The following is a 24,628-nucleotide window of genomic DNA, read 5'->3' as shown; positions in this document are numbered from 1 at the left end:
GAAGATAAAATATCATCTTAATGGATACTGAAATTTCAAGGAAATAAAAACTCATTCATCTTTTAATAATGTGAGTTCAACTTGATATAGGTTATTAAAAGACTTCACTTATCAAATGCCATCTTTTTTTTTTAAGATTTTATCATTTGAGACCAAGAAAATGTGCACTAGCAGGGGGAGGGGCAGAGGGAGAAACAGACTCCCCACTGAGTAGGGAGCCCTGTGTGGGGGCTTGATTCCAGGGCCCTGGGATCATGGACCTGAGCTGAAGGCAGATATTTAACTGATGGAGCCACACAGGGACACCTGTATTTTATATTTTAATATGATTTAAAAATTTAAGTGCAATGAAAAATTCTGATGAGATTTTAAATGCGGAATTTAACCACTTAATCTTAAAGTATATAAATAAGTTAGAAGTAAGACTTTTAGGGCTGTCCACATGGCTCAGTCAGTTAAGTGTCTGACCTTGGCTCAGGTCATGATCTCAGGGTTATCCTGAGATTGAGCGCTCTGTTGGGCTTTGTGCTCAGCAGGAGTCTGCTTTTCCTTCTCCCTCTCACTTTGCCCCTCCCCTGCTCTTGCTTCCTCCCACATGCTCTCACTCATAAATCTTTAAAAATTTTTTTAATGTTTATTAATGAAGGGAAAACTTCTTTTTCCAAATAACTGCATGTACTATAAAATGACATATTAGGAGTATGGCTTTAGTACTAGTATGCAGAAAGATCAATGAAACATAATAGTATAGAAACAAACCACTTTATATGAGATTATAGTATATAATTCAAGAATCACTTAGAATGAAATATAAAAGGAATGTTTATTAATAATATTTTTATGATACTGGTTTTGTTTTTTTTGCATTATCTGTTCTACTGTTTTAGGCAATAATTTTCATGTCTGATAATTCTTAGATTGCTCATTTTTCTTCAAGTTTATTCCTGTTTTTTAAGGTAGTGTGTTAGCAAATCTTAATGAAAATGTGACTCAGTGTCTTTTCACTACAGACTATTTACTCTGAATTCTCAGGTTGTTACTACTCTTAAAAATCACTGAGGGTTTTTATTTTGTCTGAAATGCCTTGCAGTTTATATATCCTAATGGAAGACAGGCTTGTTTGTCCAGTCAAGGTAAATTAAGTGAGTTCTTTAAGAGATGATATAGATCACTGTTGAAATATTTGTTTCCAAATAAAAATATGAAAAATTAGTTTTAATTCTTCTTTTGCAGCGTAAGGATTCAGTAATTTATTGGGGAGTAGAACTGGAACTCTGGGGAAACAGGATCAGCTAAATAGACAGGTTCTCCCCGCCCCCCATTCCTGTCCATAAAGCCTTATTTTTCTACTTTATAATCCTAAAGCTCTTAAGGCTGCATCTCCTAAATTAGCTGACTGGAAAGAGCTGTCATTTGCCATATCCCCCAGTACCATTCAGTAAGCTCTCATTGGCACTTGAAATCTGCAAATATACAGACCTTGCAAATTCTGGCACCAGGTCTGAAACTGGATAAATAATATGATTTATCTTCCACAAAACAGGTCCAGAGACCACTCTTCTGTCCATGTAATTATAGGTACTTTAATCCTGGGAGATAAGAGGGAAAAGGCCTTCACAACTCAAGAAAGCTGGCTTTTTAGTATGTACTTTCAGGAATTTAAAGGTAAAATGAGGGTGTTCTGATGCTTGAGGATAGGTTTGGTTTTCTCCTGTTTAGGAGAATGTGGCAAAGGTGTCTAATTGTCAACATACTTGGTCTCTCTGTACTTTAGCTTTTATATCTAATGGTCAGAAACACTTGGAACCAGACAGGCTAATATTTTACGAAATGTTTAGGATAATTTCTTGGCCTTGTGTCTGGCGAGAGACTATGCAGTGCTTACAAAAATAGACCAGGAAGAGACTAGAGTTATCTCAGTTACTTCATCTTCCTGGCTTATCTTCTTCATTTGTAGAATGACAGGATGAAACCATAAGATGATTTTATTTATTGGATTTTTGTGTGATTTCTGTAGTGTTGAACAGATTTTTTTTTATAATTAGATAAAGTGTAATATATCCTGTTTTTATAAAGAATGGAAACTTTGCCTGCTAATACAAAGAAAAGTTAATGCTTAAATAATGACAGTAACTTACTAAAACTAAAGTTCTAAGGCAATGATAGAAGAGATGAATAATATTGTGAGTTCTGTGCTAATAGACTGGGGCCTACGATGTGCATAACTTCCCACATCGGAAACTTTAAAATAAGTGGGTTTATTAGTAACAACACTTTTTACCTTGCTAATTTTTTAGCACAAGGAAATAATCTCCCCTTTCCTACAATTTGATTAGTACAGAGTTGCTTAGCCCCTTCCTGCCAAAAAAGCAGCCCTTCAATTTATCAATTTTATTTTTAAAATATTCAAATAGTTTTTATTAAATATTCTGATAGTTTTAATGTATTCGTTCTGTTCAATCTTGATTGATAGAATTAATCATTCTTTGGGTTTGTTATACTCTTTCTACTTTTTGAGCTGAAAATGTTTTTCCTTTTATCCTCATTCTGTTTTTGGTTTAGGAATAGAGAGTTTGTTAAAGAATGAGTTTGTCTCACAGTAAAGCTTTTGTCACACCTCATTAGTTCTGATTACATAATGGTTTAACTAGTATTAGTCACTAAGTAATTTGTAATTGCAGCTTTTATTTACTACCTTCAACCAAGAGTAATTTTAGGTGAGTGCTTTAAGTCAAATGACCAAGAATAACAAAAATGTTTGACACTTTAGTTACTTGTTTTGCTTCATCTTTAGCAAACATGGACCAATTAATTTCTTAGAGGGGCAGAGTCAATGAATAAAAGTAAAATATAAATTAGAAGTTTTCAAAGAGATTTAGATATCTGCTCTTTGATATATTTGTTAGCATATTCATTGGAACAAGGGCTGCTGTTGTACTTTTAACTGTCACTCAGTAGGCGGTTTTGTAGAAATCATATGATAAAAATCAGAGCTGGATCTTTTCCACTCTATCTTTGCCATCTTTCTGTATCTTTAAGAACACAGCAGTGAGGGGCTCTCCTGGACGGCTCAGTTCCTTGTGCATCAGACTCTTGATTTTGGATCTGGTCTTGATCTCACAGTCTTGAGATGGAGCCTCCTATGGGGCTCCCTGCCTAGTGGGGAGTCTGCTGCTCTCCTTGCCCGTCTGCCCCACCTCCCATTCGTACTTCTCTCCAAATTAAATTAAAAGGAAAAAAAAAAAAAAAGAGCTCAACAGTGAAACAGTGTTTGAGACATATTTTTGATGGGTTGTGTCATTGTTTAGTAGATATTCCTTTCCTCCTTTCCCTCCATGGAAAAGAATGAGTGTACCTCCTGACCCATTGATGTGGGGCTTGGCCTCATGGCTTACTTTAGCTAATGAGATGTGAAAGAATATGTACCATGTCTGAGCATAAACATGTCTATGCTTCCATGGTTTTATTCTTTTCTGTGAGAACAGCATGCTCCAGGTGCTCTTTCTTCCTAGGACCCAGAAGGATAAGCACATGGAGCAGATCTGAAACTGATCCACAGCCTGGAGCAGAGCCAACATAGCCAGTCCATATAACTATGTGCAACAAATGTTTGTCTCTGAAAGCCACTGAGATTGTGAGTGGTTAATTATACAACATCATCACATCACAATCTGACTGAATTAACCCATCCATCTAGGTAAAAGAAAATCAGCAGATTCAATGAAAGAACCAACTTAGCCACCAATGGTCTTACATTTTTAGTATTTAAAATAGCAAGTGTTGTTCTATGTTATATATAAATCCCATTTCTTATGCTGTTGGTTTATCAGCATCCAGTATTTATTTGGCCTATGGCTCTCAAGTCATCATTCGATCTGTTTCGCAGGCTCACACAGATTTTTGGCTATGTTAAAAGTTGTGTATAGTATGTGATTCCCTTTAAGATTATTTTTTAGCTCCATTTGGAAGATGTTATACTATCCATGGTCTCCTTTTTCCCCCTTTTTGTCTCCTTGTTCTTATTTTAATAGGGTGGATTTGTGGTGAAAACTTGGTAAATCTTACATAAATGGGGTATTTAATGGCAGAGCTGCACTTCAATTTGTTACCAATTTTGCATGGAAGTTACTCACTCATGTGTGCATTCATGCAGGGCCTGCTACTTGGCAGGTACTGTTCGAGATGCTGGCACTATTACAAATAATATAACCTCTGTACCTTAAGGAACTTTGCAGTTTGGTGGAGGTCAGGGACAAACACAAGTAACTGCAAGAAAAGGACAAAGTATTGTAGCACCATATCGGTGTAGGAAGACCCCATTTGTATTCTAGGGGGAGATGAAGGGTATAAAGGAGTAAAGGTAGGGAATGGAAGAATTGGAGGAAGAGGCATGATCTGACTTTTAGCTCCTTTTGGGGGGCTATGACTGGCATATAACATGAAAATTTGAGGTTTACAACACACTGATAAAATTTACACTACCACAGTATGATTGCCACTGTGGCACTTGCTAATACCTCTATCATGTCACATAATTATCTTCTCCAGTGGTGGGAACAATTAAGATCTAGTCTTTTAGCAAGTTTAATGTTTATAAAATAGTTTTATTGTGTATAACCACTGTACTACAGTTTATTAGATCTCCATGATTTTTATCTGCTAGTTACAAGTAAGTATATACCCTTAAACAAAATCACTCCCAATTCCTTCAGGCCCCAGGCCCTAGCAACCACCATTCTACTGTGCTTTTTGCATTCATTTTCTTTTAGATTCCACATATAAGAGATATCCTACATTGTCTGTCTCCGTCTGACCTATCTCACTTAGATTAATGACCTAAGATCAACCCATGTTGCCACACAAAGCAGGATTTATTTTTTTCTCATGGCTGAATAGCATTCCATTGTGTATGTATACCACATTTTCCTTATCCATTCATCCATTGGACACTTAATATTGTTTCCATAATATTGCCTATTGTAAATAATACTGGAAGGAACAGAAGGGTGCAGGTATCTTTTGGGGATAGTGATTTCATTTCCTTTAAATAAATAAAGTGAAATTTCTATATTATGATAGTGCTATCTTTAATTTTTTGAGGAAACTCCATATCCCACCAACAGTACACAAGGGTTTCCTTTTCTCCACATCCTCATCAACACTTCTTTTTGATGATAGCACCTCACATCTGTTTATTATGAGTATCTTATTTTGATTTTCCTGATGATTAGTGATATTGAGCACCTCTTCATGTACCTGTTGGCCATTGGATATTGTGTCTGTGTATTTAGACACAATGTCTCAGTTGTTCCTCTGCCCATTTTTTAATCAGATTTTTTTAACTGAATTGTAGGAGTTCTTTATAAATTTTAGATATTAACTCCTATCTAATACATAGTTTGCAAATTTTTTTTTACCATTCCATAGTTCTCTTTTCATTTTATTGTTTCTTTTACAGTGTAGGAGATTTTAAGTTTGATATAGTCCCACTTACTGCATTTTGTGGAGTTTTCTTGTGTTTTGTTTTGTTTTGTACTTTTGGTGTCACACAAAATATCACGTCAAGACTGATGTCAGAGAGGTTCTTACCTGTGTTTTTTTCCTAGGAGTTTTACAGTTTCAGGTCTTAAATTTAAGTCTTTTAAGTCCCCCTTGAGGCAATTCTTGTGAGTTGTATAAGATAAGGCTCCTTTTTTTTTTTTTTTTTTCCTACATGTGGTTATACAGTTTTCCCAGCATCATTTCTTGAAGAGATTATCCTTTCCTCACTGGATATTCCTGATCCCTTTACCAAGCAAGTACTTGTTGACCTTATATGCAGGGATTTAATTCTGGGCTCTTTATTTTGTTCTGTGGGTCCATATGTCTTGTCTATCCTATGCCAGTACCAAGCTATTATAATTACCATAGCGTCATAAGATAGTTTGAAATTAGGAAGTGTGATAGCTCTAATTTTGTTTTTTTCTTCATGATTGTTTTATCTATTTGGAGTCTTCTGTGGTTCCAGACAAATTCAAGATATTTTTTTCTATTTCTGTGAAAAATTACATTGGATTGGGATAGGGATTTCACTGAATCTATAGATTGCTTTGGGTAGCATGAATATTTTAACAATATTATCTCTTGCATCTGTGAACACAAGATATCTTTCCATTTGTTTATGTTGTCTTCAATTTCTTTTAGCAAAGTCATATACAGATCTTTTACTTCTCAGCTTATTCCTCTGTATTTATTACTGTTTTTGATGCTTTTGTGAATGAGATAGATTTTATTTTCCTTTTCAGATGTGTGTTAGTATATAGAATACACCTGATTTCCATGGATTGGTTTTAATTTGTGCAACTTTACTGAATTCACTGATTAGATCCAATACTTTGAGTCTTTAGGGTTTTCAATATATAAGGTCCTATCATCTGCAAGTAATGACTTATTCCTCTCCTATTTGGATACTTTGTCTTGCCTGATTACTCTACGTAGGACTTATACCAATTATATTGAATAAGAGTGGTAAGGTGAGCATACTTGTCTTATTCCTGACCTTAGAGGAAAAATTTTCAATTTTTCCCTGACTATAATGTTAGTTGTGGGTTTGTTGTATTTTAACTTTATTATCATTAGGTACGTTTTTTCTATATCATACGTGTTGAGGGTTTTATCATGAAAGGATGTATTTTTTCAAATGTCTTTCCTGTGTCCGTTGAGTTGATCCTGTTTTTTATCTTTCATTTTATTAATGTGATATATCTCATTGATTTAAGTATGAGCAATTTTTGATTCCCAGGGATAAATCCCATTTAGTCATGGTATATAATTCCTTTAATGAGTTCCTGAATTCAGTTTGTTAATATTGAAAATATTTGCCTCTCTGTTCATAGAGTCTATAGTTTTCCATCCGTGTAGCATCATTATCTGGCTTTGGCATCAGGGTAATGCTGGCCTCATAAAATGGCTTCATTAATTCTTCTTTAAATATTTGGTAGAATTGCCCAAATTCTAATTGCCCAAATTCTAGGTAAGACATCTGGTCATGGTTTTCCATTGTCAGGAAGTTTTTGATAGTGATTCAGTCACCTTACTTGCTACTGTTCAGACTTCCTATTTCTGTATTTCTAGGAAATTATCCATTTCTTCCAGGTTATCTAATTTGTTGGCATATAATTATTCATGGTAGTCTTTTATGATCCTATTTATTTTGGTAGTGTCTGTAATTTCTTTTTATTTGAGTCTTCAGTCCCATATTCTCAGTCTTCCTTTAAGAGTTGTAAATTTTGCTAATCTTTCAAAAAAAAAAAAAAAACAGCTTTTAGTTTCATTAGTCTTTTATATTGCTTTTCTGGTTTCCATTTACTTTTACAATGATCTTTATTACTTCCTTCCTTCTTCTAACTCTGGGCTTAGTTTGTTCTTTTTTTAGTTCCTTGAGGTGTAAAGTTAGGCTGTTTATTTCAGGTCTTTCTCATTTCTTAATATGTGCTTTCATCACTATAAACTTCTGTCTCAAATTAGTTTCGCAGCATCCCATTGGTTTTGGTATGTTGTGTTTCCATTTTCATTTATTTTGAGATACTCTTTGTTTCTTTTCTTTTAATTAGGTATAACTGACATGTAACATTATATTAGTTTCAGGTTTAAAATGTAAATATTTTATATTTATATATATTGTGGAATAATCACAATAAAGCTAGTGAACATCAGCTACATGTAATTATAAAGTTTTCTCATGATAAAAACTTTTAAGATTTCCTCTCTTAGCAACTTTCAAATGTGCAGTTTGAAACTATTAGGAACTGTAGTCACCATGCTGCATATTACATCCCCATGACTAACATTTTTTATAACTGGGAATTTGTACATTTTGAATACTTTTGAAATATTTTGAATACATGTGAATGTCTCAACCTCCCACCCCCCTGCCTTTGTAGCTGTTAGCTTGATTTGTTTGTTCCACATTTAAGTGAGATCATATAGCATTTCTCTTTTACTATCTGACATATTTCACGTAGCATAAATTCCTCAAGGCTTATCCACGTTCTCAGAAATGGCAAGATTTTATTCTTCATTCTTTATTATAGCTGAATAATATTCCATGTGTGTGTGTGTCTGTGTGTGTGTGTGTGAGAAAGAGAGAGAGAATATATACATACATACTGCTACATCTTTACCCATTCATCCTTCACTGGACATTTAGGTTCTGTTGTCTTGGCTATTGTAATTAATAGAGTTTAGTAATATTTTTTGATAATTTTTACATCTATGTTCATCATGAATATTGGCTTATAATTTTCTTTTCTTGTGGCATCCTTGTCTGGTTTAAGTATCAGGGTAATGCTAGCTTTGTAAAAACAGTTTAGAAGAGTTTGCTCTTTTCTCCTTTTCTATTTTTTGGAAGAGTGTGGATTGTTATTAATTCTTTGAATATTTGATAGAATTCACAAATGAAGCATTCTGTCCTGGACTTTTGCTTATTGGAAGTTTTCGGTTACTGACTCAATCTCCTTACCAGTAATTGGTTTGTTCAGATTTTCTTTTTCTTCCTGATGCAGACTCAGAAGGTAGCATGTTTCTAGCAACTTATCTATTTCTTCAAGGTTGTTCAGTTTATCAGCATATAATTGTTCATTGTAGTCTTTATGATCCTTTGTATTTCTGTGGTTAATTTGTAACATACCTTTCATTTCTGATTTTTTTTTTTTTTTCTGAGCTTTCTTGGTGAGTCTAGTTAAAGGTTTGTCAATTTCGTTTGTATTTTCAAAGAAACAGCTCTTCGTTTCTTTTCCATTGTCATTTAGTCTCCTATAAAGAACTCCAAACTTTTTAATTAATATATATATATTTATATATATAGCTTCAGATTTGTTGTCTCCTTCCTTCTACTAACTTTGGGCTCTATCTTTTTTTCCTGTTCCTTGACCCATAAAGTTAGTTGTTTACTTGAGATTTTTTCTTATTTCTGGACGTAGGCATTTATTGCTAAGAATTCCCCCTCTTAAGTTTTTGTATTTTTTTAGGTCTATTTTCATTGTCTCAAGGAATTTTTAAATTTCCTTTAATTTCTTCTTTGATATATTGGTTGTTCAGTATCATGTTATTTAATCCCCACTTGTTTGTGAATTTCCCAGTTTTCTTATAATTGTTTTCTGGTTTCATAAGACATCTTTTCTGACCATGTAGTATATGATTTCAATCTTATTAAATTAAATTTGGAGTTTATTTGTTTTGTGTGTGTGTGTGTGTGTGTTATGAGAGAGAGAGAGAGAGAGAGAGGCAGAGATAGGGGCAGACTCCCTGTGAGGAGCCTGATGTGGGACTTGATCCTAGGACCCTGAGATCATGACCTGACCCAAAGGCAGACAACTCTCAACCACTAAGCCAACCAGGTGCCCTCTTATGAAATTTGTTAAGACTTGTTTTATAGCCTAACATCTAATCTATCCTGGAGAATGACTATGCACTTTAAGAAGGTGCAGTCTGTTGCTTTGAATGAAATTTTCTGTAAATATCTGTTAAGTTTATCTGTTCTGACATGTTAAGGCCTATAATTCCTTTTACTAATTGATTTTTCCATTGATGTAAGTGGGTATTAAAATTCCTTACTGTTATTGAATTGCTTTTTCTCCCTTCAGATGTTTTAACATTTGCTTTATATATTTAGGTGCTCCTGTGGCTGAATGCATAAATATCTACAAATGCTTTTCTTCTAATTGAATTGATCCTTTTATCATTATGTAATCCCCCTTTTAATCTCTTATGATAGTCTTTGTTTTAAAAAACCTTATTTTGTGGGTATACATATAGCAAATCCAGATTTCCTTTTGGTTTCCATTTGCACGGAATATCTTTTCCCATCCCTTCACTTTCAGACTGCATATTCTTATATCTGAGTACTCTTATAGGTACCACATAGAATCTTTTTTTTTTTTTATTTTTAACCCATTTGCCCTATCTTTTGATCAGAGAATTTAGTCCGTTTACATTTAAAGTAATTTGATAGTTATGCACTTCTTGCTGTTTTGTTAGTGGTTTTCTTTCCATTCCTCTGTTTCTTTTGTCTTCTTTTACTTCCTTTTGTGGTTTGATGGCTTGCTAGTGGTGTTTCTAGATTCTTTTCTCATTATTTTGTATATGCTTATCTACTATAGGTTTTTGCTTTGTGTTTACCATGAGGCTCACATATAACAATTTATAACAATCTGTTTTAAGCTGATGAGTTTGAATGCATTCTAAAACTCTGCAGTTTTACTCTCTTCACATCCTGTTTTACGTTTTTGACATCACATTTTATATTTTTTATTGTGTGTATCTTTTAATTATTGTAGTCATTTTTATTCTTTATTTTTTAACTTTCATGCTAGCTTTATGATTAATTCACTACCCTCAATATATATTTATTTTTTACCAGTGAAATTTATACCTTCACAAGTTGTTACTATTTAGCACACTTTTTTTCCTACTTAAAACAGTCCCTTTAACATTTCTTGTAAGGCAGGTTTGTGGTGATAAACTCCTTTGGCTTTTGCTTGTCTGGAAAGCTCTTTATCTCTCCAGTTCTGAATGATAACTTTGCTAGGTGGAGTGTTCTTAGTTGTGACACTTTCTTCTGGCCTGCTTCCTTGTATGGTAACAACTATTTTTTCTCTTAGTCTTCTTAAGATTTTCTCCTTGTTCCTAACTTTTGACATTTTAATTACATTTGAAAACATTTGATAATGTCTAACTGTGCATCTTTCTGGGTTCATCTTTCTAGGAATTCTCTGAGCTTCCTGGATCTGGAGGTGTTTTCCTTCCTCAGAGAAATTTCCAGTCATTATTTCTTCAGATAAGTTTTCTACCCCTTTCTCTCTGTTTTCCTTCTGGGAGTCCTATCATGCAAATGTTAGTTTGCTTGATTTTATCCTGTAAGTCCCTTAATCGAGCTTCACTGTTTTTCCATTCTATCTATCTATCTATCTATCTATCTATCTATCTATCTATCTATCTATCTATCTATCGCTACTCTGATTGAGGAGTTTCTTTGTCCTGTGTTTGAGCCTTTCCTCTGTTTATGGTATTGAACCCCTCTTGTATTTTTTCCAGTTCAGCTATTTTATTCTTTAGCACTGACTTCTGCTTGGTTATTTCTTATGTTCCCTATCCCTTTGTCAAGTTCTCACTTTTTAACATTCAACCCTGCCCTAGCTTCTGATTGTCTCTCAATTCTTTGTGTTTGTTCAAGCATCTTCTTATTTCTAGTAGATCCTTGTAGTTGAGGTGTTCCAGTACCAGTTAGCAACCCAAAGTGGGGGAGGGCCTCAGTCAGCATCTAGATTCAGGCTGATTAGATGCCAGACCCTTAGGCAGTAGCTTTTAAACAATGCAAATATATATAGTCCAGTGGGACCACAAACATAAGACCCACTGGCCCTCAGAGCCAGGTGATCTAGAGGCATTGTCTGAGTGGTAGTTGTGATAATTAGGGCTCTAAGCAAATTTATAAGCTCCTTTCTTGAAGATTCCATAAGCTATAATGAGGCAGAAGGAGAGCACAAAGATAGCATTCCCTGGCCTACATTCCCTGAGAGCACTTCTGTAGGCTCTAGCTGGGTGCAAAACCTGAGGCCTGTCCCTAGGGCTGAAGCTCCAAGACAAGCAAGTCACCATTTTTAACAGAATGGGGATGTGTTTCAGTCTGCTGTGTGGTACCCCAAGAACTGTCTGATTATTACAGTTCTGGGAGACTCAGGAACTCAAGCTCAATTGCTACCAGAGCCAGGTAATGAAGGGTTATCCTCTGGGTTGTAGCCACAAAAATCAGGGCACTAGACACAAGTAAGACCTCCCTCCTAAGAGATGCTGATACTTTGGAGTACAAAAGAGGGAGAATGATAGATAATACCTGCCCTCTCAGGGCTCAGGGAAAGGTTTACAGTCAGCCCTTAAATGTGTGTTTAATTAGAAGCCTGCTTCTCAGATTGCAGCTGTGATGATAAACTAATAGGCCTCTTTCACAAAAAGACTGAGCTCCTAGTTCTCTACCTCTTGCTGTGCCCTGGGGGTGATAGCTGTTTAAGAACTCTTTCTCTGTTGGTTATAATCCTGTGGGATTTATGAGCATTGTCTCCACTGGCCTCCAGCGCCAGTTGATGTAGAGGTATCCCCCAGAAGCAGTTGTAAAAACCAAGGCACCAGCCAAGAATAGAAGTTCCTCTCTTAAGGGCAAGCTTGAGCAAGGCAGATGGAGAGTGTAAACATTGCATCAACTGGCCTCTGTGTACTGAACTCAATTCTGTGGATGTCTATAAATGTGCCAAACCAAGAACCTCAGATCAAACCCTCAGGTCAGAGCTCTTGGACTAGCAAACGGGCCTCTTTCTCAGACTGGGAGTGAGATTCGGTCTGCTACCTATACTCTGCCCTGGAAGTCTTGGTCTGCCAAACTGCCCCTTTGATTGTTACAGTCCTTTGGGGCCCACAAAAACAAGCTGCTCATTCTCTAGAGCCAGGTGATCAAGGGGTGTTTCTGGGTGGCAACTGCAAAACTGGAGCACCAGACATAAAAACCAGGATCCTGGGCATGGATAAAAGCTCTCCTCCAGAAGATACTAGTACTCTAGAGCACAACCAAGAGAGATCAGGAAGATGGCACTCACCAGAGTAGACACCTGCCCTTCAGACCACTGCTTTATTTGAAGGATTCGTTTGCTAATGTTAAAGTCTGGGCACCTGCCAAGGACTCCTTCCGTACTGGGCCCTGGGACAAGTGAATCTGCACACGAGTCTTTGAAGAGCCATTTTTCAGTTTACTGTATCCCCATTAATCTGGTAGGTGTAAACTCTGGTTTTCAAAGCCAGGTGTTTGGGAGTCTCATCTCTCAGGTGCCAGTCTTAAACGTTACGATGCCCCATGTGGGATCAAACACTTTGCTTCTCAGGGAGAGGCTCCAACTTTTAAAACCCTATCTGATTATGGGTCGGGGGTGGGGGTTTATGGTGAGATTGTGCCTCCACCTTTCCTGCCCACTTTGATGTGGTTTTGCCCTTGCATACCACATGCGAAGAGGTCACTGTACCAGGTTTTAGGGTTTTTTTTTTTTCCAGAGGAAATTGTTCTGTAGATAACTATAGACTCAGTGTGTCCATGTGAGATGAGTTATAGGCTCTTCCTAGGTCCCTATCTTGAATTGGAACTGTTTTTTTTTTTTCTTTTCCTACTAGAGTTATTATTCAACAAAATTATAAAGTAAAACTACAAAGAAACAAAACTATTTGACACAGAGACACAATTTTGTAAAGGCAAAAGTTAGCAGTAATTAGTGTAAGTACAATAAATTATATCTGTTGATATTTTGGGGGAAAGTATTACCAGAAGCAACACTAAAATATAGCATCATTGCCCAGCTAATGAAAATATTCCCATAAAATGTTAATGATTTTTCACTTGAACACTTAATTTTTCAGTCCTCTTTGAATTTATATGCTGATATTTGATGTTCTATTGCAGTTTCCACTTGCATGGAGTATTTTTTCCCATCCCTTCAAGTCTTATACACATCCTTGAAGCTGAAGTACATCTCTTATTGGCACCCAATGATTGGGTCATATTTTTTGTCCAGCCAACCAGGGTGCCTTTTGATTAGTGAGTTCAATCCACTTCCATGTAGAGTAATGATTAATATGTAGAGACTTACTAATGCTATTTTAATTGGTTCCTGGTTTTGTATTTCAGTTTTTCCTTTTTCCCTCTCTTTCTAGGTAGAAACCTTTGTAAATTGGTTATTTACCATGGTGGTATGCTCTGTTTTCCCCTTCTTTGTAGATCGGCTGTGGGTTTTTAGTCTTGTATGTACCATGGGGCTAACATAAAATATCTTAGAGATGAAACCATTTCAGGCTGAGAACAACTTATTTCTGACTGCCTAGAAAGTCTCTATATTATATTATTGATGTTACAATGTATGTATACCTTTTTTTTTTAGTTACATTAACAACTTGTAATTTTTCTCACTTTTCCTTTAACTTTTATACCATAGATGAATAGCTGACACACCATCCTAATTTACAGTTAGTTTTCTAAGTCTGAAAGGTATATTTTTTACGTTTACCTAGTGTGTTGTGTACTTTTCTGTTTTCATGTGGCTGGTGAGCCTGTCTTTGTTTTAGCTTGAAGAATCCCTTATTGCATTGCTTGCAAGGCAAGTCTGGTGGTGGTGAATTTTTTTAGATTTAGTTGGTCTGGAAAAGCCTTTATTTCTTCACATCTGAAGGAAAACTTTGCCAGATAAGTATTGTTGGCTGACAATTTTATATCTTTCAACACTTCAAATATCCTTATATTCTCTATTGGCCTGTAGAGATTCTACAGAGCAATCTGATAGACTAATGGGAATTCCTGTGTAGGTTACTTTTTTTTTTTTTTTTTTAACCTGAATGCCTTTATGATTCTTTAATACTGATTTGTGAGAATTTATGTCTTATACAAGGTCATTTTGTTTAGAGATAAAAGGATAATCTATGAGTTCAGTAGGCAAGCCTTTTCTCAGGTTTAGGAAACCCTCCGCTGTTTGTTTTGTTTTGTTTTTATTCTGATATTTGTCTTTTTTAAGGATAATCAGCACTCATTAGGCTTTCTTCACTTTTTTTTTTTTAACTCTAAGTTCCCTCTTCTGTGTTATGTCAAAATTCTTATACTCCATGTCAGTTATTCTTTCTTCCTTGTGGTATGCCTCATATATATGTTCTCTGTTACATTCTTGATCTCATTTACTGGATTTTCAGATCCAGAATTTGTTTGGTAAAGAACTCATTTTGTTTGTGTTTTTTTTTTTTTTTTAAGACTTTATTTATTTATTCATGAGAGACACACACAGAGAGAGAGAGAGAGGCAGAGACACAGGCAGAGGGAGAAGCAGGCTCCATGCAGGGAGCTTGATGTGGGACTCGATCCCGGGTCTCCAGGATCAGGCCCTGGGCTGAAGGCGGCGCTAAACCGCTGAACCACCTGGGCTGCCCTTATTTGTGTTTTTGATTCCTAACTTAATTGAATTGTCTTTCTGAATTTTCTTATAAATTGTTGAGTTTCTTTATTACAACTATGTAAAATTCTTTATCAGTTAAACTACTCTGTGCCAGTGAGCTTGATTGCTGAAGATTATAATTTTCTTTTAGTGGTGCCATATTTCCTTGATTTTTCATAACCTTTGTAGAAATTCATTAGTACTTTCACATTTGAAGTAGTACATACCTCTTTAATTCTTCTTATTGTCTTCAGCAGATGGAGTGTTATGTTCTATAGTACTGCTGTTGTCATCTTTTTCCTCTGTGTTTATGAAGATGCACCTGTTCCAGTTTTGTACCTTCTTTGTGGCAGTTTTTTAAAGCTTATATGTCTTACCTGGTTCTTATCATGTACCAGGCCAAAAATCTTTTTGTTTGTTTGTTTGTTTGTTTGTTTTCTAGAAGTAATGCTATAGCTCAAGTTTGTGGTTTCTGAGCCCGCTCTCTTATCTCCTGGAGACTGCTCTCATAGTGGCACATGGGATCCTGCATAAGGAATAACAGAGCATGAGGAGAGAGATGTGGCTTTAGCATCCGGTACATTCACACCCAGTAGGATGATCCCAGCAGTAGTATTCCCTGCTAAGCACAATCCCTTTTACTCCATTTGAAATTCTTATCTGCTGCTTTCCCAATATCCTCCCAACCCCCAGTTATAGATCTCCTACCTACTCCAGTGCTGAGGGAGAGAATGGATTTCTCCAGTTGCCATAACTAGGCACTCACTGCTTTTCTCTTTTCCCTGCAGGAGAGGTCACCACCACTAGATAAATTAGCACTCTTCAGTGTTTCCTGGCAACCACCCCACTGCCCAGTGAAAGTTTCTCTTACTATCTCTCAGGCAGACAAACTCCTCTATTTTCTCCCCTTTACAGTGGTGTGCCAGAGTCTCCCTTAGAAAAGGCTAAACTTGGGATCCCTGGGTGGCTCAGCGGTTTAGCGCCTGCCTTTAGCCCAGGGCGCGATCCTGGAGACCCGGGATCGAATCCCACGTCGGGCTTCCAGTGCATGGGGCCTGCTTCTCCCTCTGCCTATGTCTCTGCCTCTCTCTCTCTCTCTCTGTGTGACTATCATAAATAAATAAAAATTAAATAAAAAAAAGAACAAAAAAAAAGGCTAAACTCTGGCAAGTTCTCTTTCTGATGCTATTCCCTCTACACTTACCTGATTTTTGTCCTGTAGGTACAAGAGAGGTCTAGGAAGTTTGGCTGGCTCCTGTGGTTCCCATCCCATACAGAGGACCCTTACTGGTTGGACTGGTGGTTGAGACTCCTGCCAGATTCCTTAGAGTATAAGATAATAGGGCTAAAAACACCCACGAGAGTCCTTTTGTTCATGTATGAATGTCTAATCCTTTGATTTTGGTGGGAGGATAAATAGGAACATTTTATGGCAAGCATGTTGCTTGACCCCACTCTCCAGAATCATCAGATGTTCACTTTAGAAAGTTCACTTTGGCTGCAGGGTGAGGAAGAGCTAAAAAGGTCAAAAGTGTAGAAACATGAAATGAGGGCATATTTATGACTGTCATTTCCTAATCTAAAGCTAATGCAAACATTTGATTTTATATAGAGAATATTTTGTCATTTACAAGGTTACTTTAGTATTGGTCTAATTGGTTTTTCCCAATGAAAGAGGACTAGAAACTAGATCACATCATAATTTTATTATAATAAGTTTGAACTATATGAGGGAAAATTAAAATATTGTATTTCAATAACAGCTTTTTTTGATCTATAATTTGCAAAAGAAGGTAAGGATGCCATGGTACTATTTGCTTAAATATAGTACCCTTTATATATAAAATGGAAGCTTAGAAAATACAACATTCCATCTAAAGGGAGAATTACCCGAGGTAACATTAGATAAGAACACGAAAATACCTATACCCATGCCAATCTGCTTCACTTGAAGTTAAAAAGCAAATATCAGAGCTACTGAAAACCATGACTGTCCTAGCAATGCTTCCGATACACAGAATTTTTTTTAACCTTCGTTACTGATAAAACTTCCCTTTTAATAGAAATGGGATTTCAATAATACTAAGAATATTTTCACTAAATGCTGTCTGACTTTAAAATTCTGTGACAAGTAGTAAAATTCATTTTATTATTCATAGTATTCATATTACTTATTTATTCAATTTACATTAATTGGGTAATTGAAAACAAAAGCATTTTAAAGATTTATTTATTTTAAACAGCATGAGAGGGAGGGGCACAAGGAAAGTGAAACAGAATCCCAAGCAAACTCAGTGCACAGCCGCAGCTGAGGTGGGCCTGAGATCACAACGTAAGCAGAAACCAAGAGTGGGATACTTAGCCAATTGTGCCACCATGGTGTCCCGAAAACAAAAGCATTTTATGTTGCACTAGCATAGAAGTTTTTAATTCCATACATGCTTCATAGAGACTAAACCCTAAATCAGAGTAACATCAAGAAGTTTTTTAGATTGTCATAAAGATGTTCAATGGCTACTGGTCAAAATTTGATTTACAGATCTAAGTGACAATCTACGCTACTAGTTAGAAGTTTCATACAAAATAGTTTTACTAGCCATAACCAATTTTTCTTGATTTATATATAACTAATGTTTTTTAGTTTAAAGAATGAATCTTCTGTGCACAGTATTTAAAAAAATACTTTTGATTACTGCTTTCTACAATTATGGTAGACATCTATAAACCATAATAATAAGCATTCATAGTACTAGTGGGTGTTATTTTTCCGGTAATTTTATGACAAATTCTTTGAGTAATAGTACACATTAAATGTAGATTATTTAAATGTTGATTACATTAATTGTAAATGTTTTAATGATAGAGGACTTTGTCATTTTAAGATATTTGCTAATGGGGATCCTGCTTGGCTCATTGACTCTTGATTTTGGCTCAGATCATGATCTCAGGATGGTAGGAACTAGCTCCTAGGCAGGGCAGCCTCTGAGCCCAGTGGGGAGTCTGCTTGAGATGCTCTCCCTCCTCCCACTGGTATACACTTACTCTCATATCTTAAAAAAAAAAAAAAAGAGTTGCTATTGATTTCATTTAAATGTAAACTTTATTGATCACACCTGGGAATAGAATCCAGATTTTTCTGTACCATATTCTTTTTAAAGAAACTTCTCTGGATGTAGAGTACATCCCTATTTATTCTTTATAAGAAATAAACATATAGGAAGAAGTATTGCATAGTAGTCAAACATTTGAGTTTTGAATTCAGATTGCCCACTTTGCCTCCATCTAACTCATTTAGTACCTCCCTTCACATAGTTCCCTAAAGTAGTTAAAAAGTAGACTCTTGAGCATATTATTTCACAGTAACAAAATTGACTAAGGGCTTTTTCTGCTAGAATTCTATTAATAACATTTATGTTCAATAAGTATTTATCTTAAAGCTATTAAATCACTATTAAAAATATATACTTTTACTTTTATTTTTACATTATAGATAATTTTTTCTCTAATTGATTTTTTGGTTTTGTTTTGTTTTAGGTCACTTTTCACATTGAACCATATAGCAATCGAGATGATCAAAACATGTACAAAAATGTCAAATATATTATAGACAAGTGAGTTTCTTTGTTTACATTACTGTTTTATGATCCAATGATAATGTACAGTTATAAGAGTACATTTAAATTATATTTGAGTTTGAAGACTTATGGTCTGATATACTAAATTTTATAATAAATAATCATTTTGAGGAACATTTCTGAAATTCCTTATGATTCACTTTTTGTATAGATTCTATTTACTGATTTTGTGTTTATTAAGCTTTATTTATGATTTGTTGGCTGATACTTTAAATTGGTATTCCATAAATCACTAATATAGAGTTTTGCCTTTTCAAAAGAAGGTTCAAATTATAAAATGTGAACTGCTTTTATGTCTGTGGGCCCACATCCATTATTTTCATTTATAATTAGTCTGATTACAAGAAAAAAAATTCTACAGCTTCATTGTGTTCAAGGATTTTTACTGATAGGAACCTGTGACAGATACTGTACTCTTAAAAGGAAACCTACCAGCAATAGTGAGACATTTATCACTGGTAGAAAAAAAGCAGTTGACATATTCATATAGAAAATGGGCTTTTTAGAGTATTGGTCATCATTTGTAAACTTCAATATAAGATAATTAATTTCTTGTTAGGTAATGTCTTGATGTATCCAGTGTCTCATTTTTCCAATCTGCAAAATTGAAAATGCATTCTTAATGATTACCCTTAATATAACTGATCCCCCAAAGAAAGTGAATAGCGTGTTTTAACTATTTTCAATATAGAAACAGTTACTGTCTGTGGAAAATGAGTTGCAGATATTCACTTCACTTTTACATATTTTTGTATTCTAGATATGGAAATCATCCAGCCTTTTATAGGTACAAGACTAGGACTGGCAATGCTCTTCCTATGTTTTATATCTATGATTCTTATATCACAAAGCCTGAAAAATGGGCCAATTTGTTAACCCCCACAGGATCTCAGAGCATCCGCAATTCTCCTTATGATGGACTGTTTATTGCACTTCTAGTAGAGAGCAAACACAGATACGATATTCTTGAAGGTGGTTTTGATGGAATTTACACATATTTTGCCACAAATGGCTTTACTTATGGCTCATCATATGAGAATTGGGCAAGGCTAAGATTTTTTTGTGATCAGTTCAACCTCCTGTTTATCCCAAGTGTGGGCCCAGGATATATAGATACCAGCATCCGTCCATGGAACGCTCAGAACACTCGGAACCGAATCAACGGGAAGTACTATGAAACTGCTCTGGATGCTGCACTCCATGCCCATCCCAGTATAATTTCTATTACCTCTTTTAATGAGTGGCATGAAGGAACTCAGATTGAAAAAGCTATTCCCAAAAGAACCAGTAATACAGTATACCTGGATTACCGGCCTCATAAACCAAGTCTTTATCTAGAACTAACTCGCAAGTGGTCTGAGAAATATAGTAAGGAAAGAGCAGGTTATACAGTTGATCAGAAGCTGCCTCTTTCCTAATGCATAAATAATTATAGAAATCACCTAATTTCAGTAAACACCTTTCGTGTTATTTGGCAGTTATCCCATCAGTATATATGTAATAAAAAGAATTTGTAATTTTTTTAAAAATGCTAACTAATATCATCATTGTCACCCTTCACAATTCTGCACTGAAAAAAATCTGAGAGAAAAGTTGTGCAAATGTTATTTGACATGATTACATAGAGAATGCACAGTTAAATCCTGATTGTATTCTGGGCCCAACGAGAGAGAATGTGTATATTTGATATGTCTAGTGAAGAAAATAAGATCTACAAGATAGTGTATATTTCATTAGTTTTTTTTTTCCAAAGATTCATTCATCCAGAGTCTGTTCACTAATACAGTACAGTCTCCAATAAGAATTCTTAAGGAAAATAAAATCTTAACTTAAGCCTTACTGTGAATCATATTGTGTTAGGAAGGCCTGCTTTCTGCAGCACAATATGCATCATTCTTTGAATATTTTTTGATAACATAGCATGCTAGGTATTTTGCATGTCTACTGTGTCTGCTTTAAAAGCTATGAAAAATTCTGTCATAGAAGTTAATGATTGCTTCTCTGTTAAGAAAACCTAGTTGGTTTATAGTTATTATGAAGATAGAATGACCAAAATACAAGTTTTTGGATACCTGTCAATCTTTGCCTTGTCATTCATGTTTTTATTTTAATGTTAATCAGAGACCAACTGTTAGTATCAATCTTTTTCTTACTTACCAACCATTAGCTTTCCTTCTTAATATTTTAAGCTATTTTAACAAAATAGAGAAAAATTACTTTGCATTTTAAGGACATAGAAATGAAAATTCTTTTATATCTTAAATTCATTCCTGAAGTTTGACTTTTAAGTTTAACACTTAGTGATGGGAATAATCTCATTTAAAAGACAAAATATCCCCATGTAAAAACATTATACTTTGACAGTACCTATCATATTCAATATTTGTGATCAGTTGTTAATCATTTATGACAAATTAATCCACCAATATGCTAAAAAATGAATCTCCTTAATAGATTGTTATTCTTCAATTCTTAGAGTTAAGTAGAACTATAAAATATATATATACTATGACATGATTATTCCTTAGATATTTAATTTACTAAAGAGAAGCAGTAGGGCGTACTAAACAATAATACCTATAAATCTTCAGGTTTTAGAGATACTCATTCAGAAATAAGGTAACAGTAGAATTTATCATAAAATAGCCCATCAGGTGGTAAAATTTACTTTTAGTTAGTAATTTTGAAATAAAATATCTTTTATTTGAAAAGAGGCATGATTAATATAAAACTTATTTAAACCTTAACAATTTGCCATTTCTCAGAGAATGATCAGGCCATGGGAAATGCAAATAGTAGTAATCTACTTTCTAGAAGAAATTATCAGAATAAATCACTATAACAATATAATGAAGCCTCTTCCTAACCTGTGGATTTTTTTTCTTCTATCCAGTTAGCCACTGTATGTTATCATAGGATAAACTGTAAATATGTCTAACAATAACTTTTACCATATTTTATTAAATTTCAAGAAATAACTACCACAGAGGAATTTTTGTCATTGCTTATACTGCATATCTGAACCTACTGTAACAGAAAAATTTTTGAAATAGTTCTGAAATTATAAAACCAAGGTCTACAAAACCTCAGCACAAATACCACCACTTTCTATCTTGCTCCCCTTGCAAGCCTAGATAATCTAGTACAGCAGTACTCTTTACCTCTGAACTTTGTTGTGCTTCCCAATACATTACTCAAACTAGCCTGTAATGATCAGATTTCAAAGTAAAACAAAACAGATTTGTTCTCAAGGGAAAATGTTTGGAATCTGATCTCATAGTGGTTTAAGAATTTATAATTATATGACTATCCTGTGTCTTTTTGCCTGTTTAATAATTTCATTATTCTTAGGGAGGAATGCTCTCAAAAATCTTCCTCAGGTATTCATTACAGCTGCCTTTATCATTGGACTTATAACACAGTTTGGATCATTATGATCACAAGTAAAAGCAAAGAACTGGTTACCTAATTTAAACTATCTAGATGTGAATTCAATAAACTAAAATAACTGTCAAACAGTGTAATATATGCAATGCATGAATCATAATTCTTTTATGGTTTAATCAATCTGTTTTGACTCTATAGAAAACAGTCTTTTTTTCATTGTTCCATTGAGGATTAATATTGTCAAAAACTGCTGTTATTAATGTTTAAGTTATACATTAACTTTTTTCTGTTTTAAAAGTAATTAAAAGGCTATTTTGTTATATGTAGTAACTAACTTTTCATTTAATAAAAGCATACATGAAATCGTGTATCTTAGATATAAAAATGTGTTCCTATTTATGAAATACGTTTAATTTCTGATTAACAGATGAAAAGTAATATTCAGCACTCTGTATATTTTCTCTATTTAAATATGTAACACAAAGTGTGTCTTTAACTATATATACATTTTAAATCTGTGAATTTGTTAAACACTGGGTGTGTTTAACAAATTCATAGAAAAAAATGGGGTTTTTTTGGGGGGTGGGTTGGAGATGTTGTATTTTTTTTATTCTTTGGGCATAATCATATGTTAGCTCTAACAGACCACCAGAGAATCTACCAAGTTTCTAACCCTACACTTTTTCAAACTGATCAGTTACTCAGTTTAAACATGAAGACTGTTCCTGAACTCTACAGTGCCTACAGAAACAGCTCTTGAAAGTCTGTGTCTAAATATTGAATTAAAGTCAAACACTTTTATGTCCCATAGCATAGCAATACTTTATGACCAGCAAAATTTCAGTTGTTTTTATAAATATCTACAATTTCAAAATGATAAATGGGCCTAGCCACAAGCAAAACAATTTTTTTGGCTCAGAACTTCTTTTTAAAAAATGTACTTCAAATTAAATTTTGTACTGACTTTATGTGGATACATAACAAAGTCTAAATGTTATTGTATGCTTCCTGTAAGATCATCATTCTTGAGAATTCAATTACTACATTGGCTTAATTACTTTATAAAGACTCATTCCAGTCTGATCAAAGAACTTAGAGTAGTGCTGTTAGATTTCATCAATGAAGAGAGGAACATTTTTTCAATGTGGTTTTTGTTGTTACGTAATTTATAGTATCAAAAGAAAAATAACTATATATGGTAACAGATATGAAATTTAGTGAAGTTAAAACAGCACTTTTTACTTTCTTTGTTCTAGATTTCATTTAAAAGCATCTTACTTTGTTTCTCAATTTATATTAAAAAATTAGCCATAAATTTAATCATAAATTATCATAAATCATAAAGAGACTTTCAGAAAATACCCCATGAAATAAATATTTCATGAAATAAGACAATGAGTTTCTATGGTTTGATAATTCTATATACAGAACTCAACTTATGACTATATCATCATGGTTTGTTTTTGACATTTTGAAAGAATTGGTCAGTCTGGCCAAAGATTGTTGTAAACAACATGAAATAAAGGGATAACTACTTAACTATTCAGCCACATTTAAGATGCATTAATTATGTTCATGCATGAAAGTGTTTCAGTGCTTTTTACAAAAGGCCATTATGAAAACAGTACTATATTAATTTGATAATGTCTAATGTGATCTTTACCCTGATTTTGAAACTATCAAATACAAAAGAGAAAAATATTTAGAAGAAATCAATTGTAATAAATGCAATAAAGTTTAGAAATTTATATAGTCACCTAAGAAGAGCGTGCCAGAACATTTGTTATAGTCAAAGTTTGTATTTATTGAATGCTGCCATTCTATGTATTGTTTTTTAATTACTTAGATTCATTAGCCATGTGGCAGGCTATTAAGCCATTAATATTAAAAGAGAGCAATCTAATCTCTGGCTTCTTGTAAAAAGTTAACTGCAAGGCTGCTGAATTCTTATTTGAAAACTTGGTGTTATATTTAATTAAAGTACATTCTTGAAAACTACACTCTTTTTAGCTGTCTTGTAAAAAAAATGTTGAGTGACGATCATTTTATGAATAGTAGCTGAGCTCAAATTCTATTTTTCCTCATGAATATTATGTATTCTTAGCTAAAGACAATATAATCCCCAAATAAAATATTATTTTAATGTTTAATATTTTATTTCATTGTTTTCTTTTTACTTGAGTCACTCCTGTATCAAGTGTAGGTAATGTTTTCTCTTTTTAAAATGTGTACTCGGGCAGCCCGGGTGGCTCAGCGATTTAGCGCCTTCAGCCCAGGGCCTTATCCTGGAGACCCGGGATCGAGTCAGGCTCCCCGCATGGAGCCTGCTTCTCCCTCTGCCTGTGTCTCTGCCTCTCTCTGTATGTCTCTCAATGAATAAATAAATAAAATACTTAAAAATAAAATAAAATAAAATGTGTACTCTATTTGAAGACAGGATTTAAAGTATTGTTTCCATAAAGAAAGTTTAAAAATACATGAACAATGAAAAATGGGATTTTGAAAAAAATATATATACAATGCTAGCATATATGATTGACTACATATTTGGTATCAAGCTTCTGAGTAGTTAATACAAGATATTATATGGCCTTTTTTTTTTTTTTTTTTTTTTTT

The 24,628-nt window shown here is 34.3% G+C and overlaps 1 protein-coding gene across 8 annotated transcripts in view; it reads left to right on the top strand.

Annotated features, from left to right (window-relative positions):
* The window catches only part of MANEA (mannosidase endo-alpha), a 73,169-nt gene extending 49,007 nt beyond the window's left edge, over positions 1-24,162 (top strand). For all 8 annotated transcript variants that reach the window (XM_072832039.1, XM_072832033.1, XM_072832038.1 and 5 more), the window contains 2 exons: positions 18,525-18,601; positions 19,386-24,162. In XM_072832039.1, coding sequence (XP_072688140.1) covers positions 18,525-18,601; positions 19,386-20,043 — 735 coding nt within the window. In that variant the 3' untranslated portion in view covers positions 20,044-24,162. The remainder of the gene's footprint in view (positions 1-18,524; positions 18,602-19,385) is intronic.
* Positions 24,163-24,628: the final 466 nt, after the last annotated feature.

This window comes from Canis lupus, chromosome 7 (assembly GCF_048164855.1).
Source record: "Canis lupus baileyi chromosome 7, mCanLup2.hap1, whole genome shotgun sequence".
Classification (NCBI taxonomy): Eukaryota; Metazoa; Chordata; class Mammalia; order Carnivora; family Canidae; genus Canis; species Canis lupus.
Note: the sequence above shows the minus strand (reverse complement) of the source record. Positions and strands in the feature narration are given on the sequence as shown.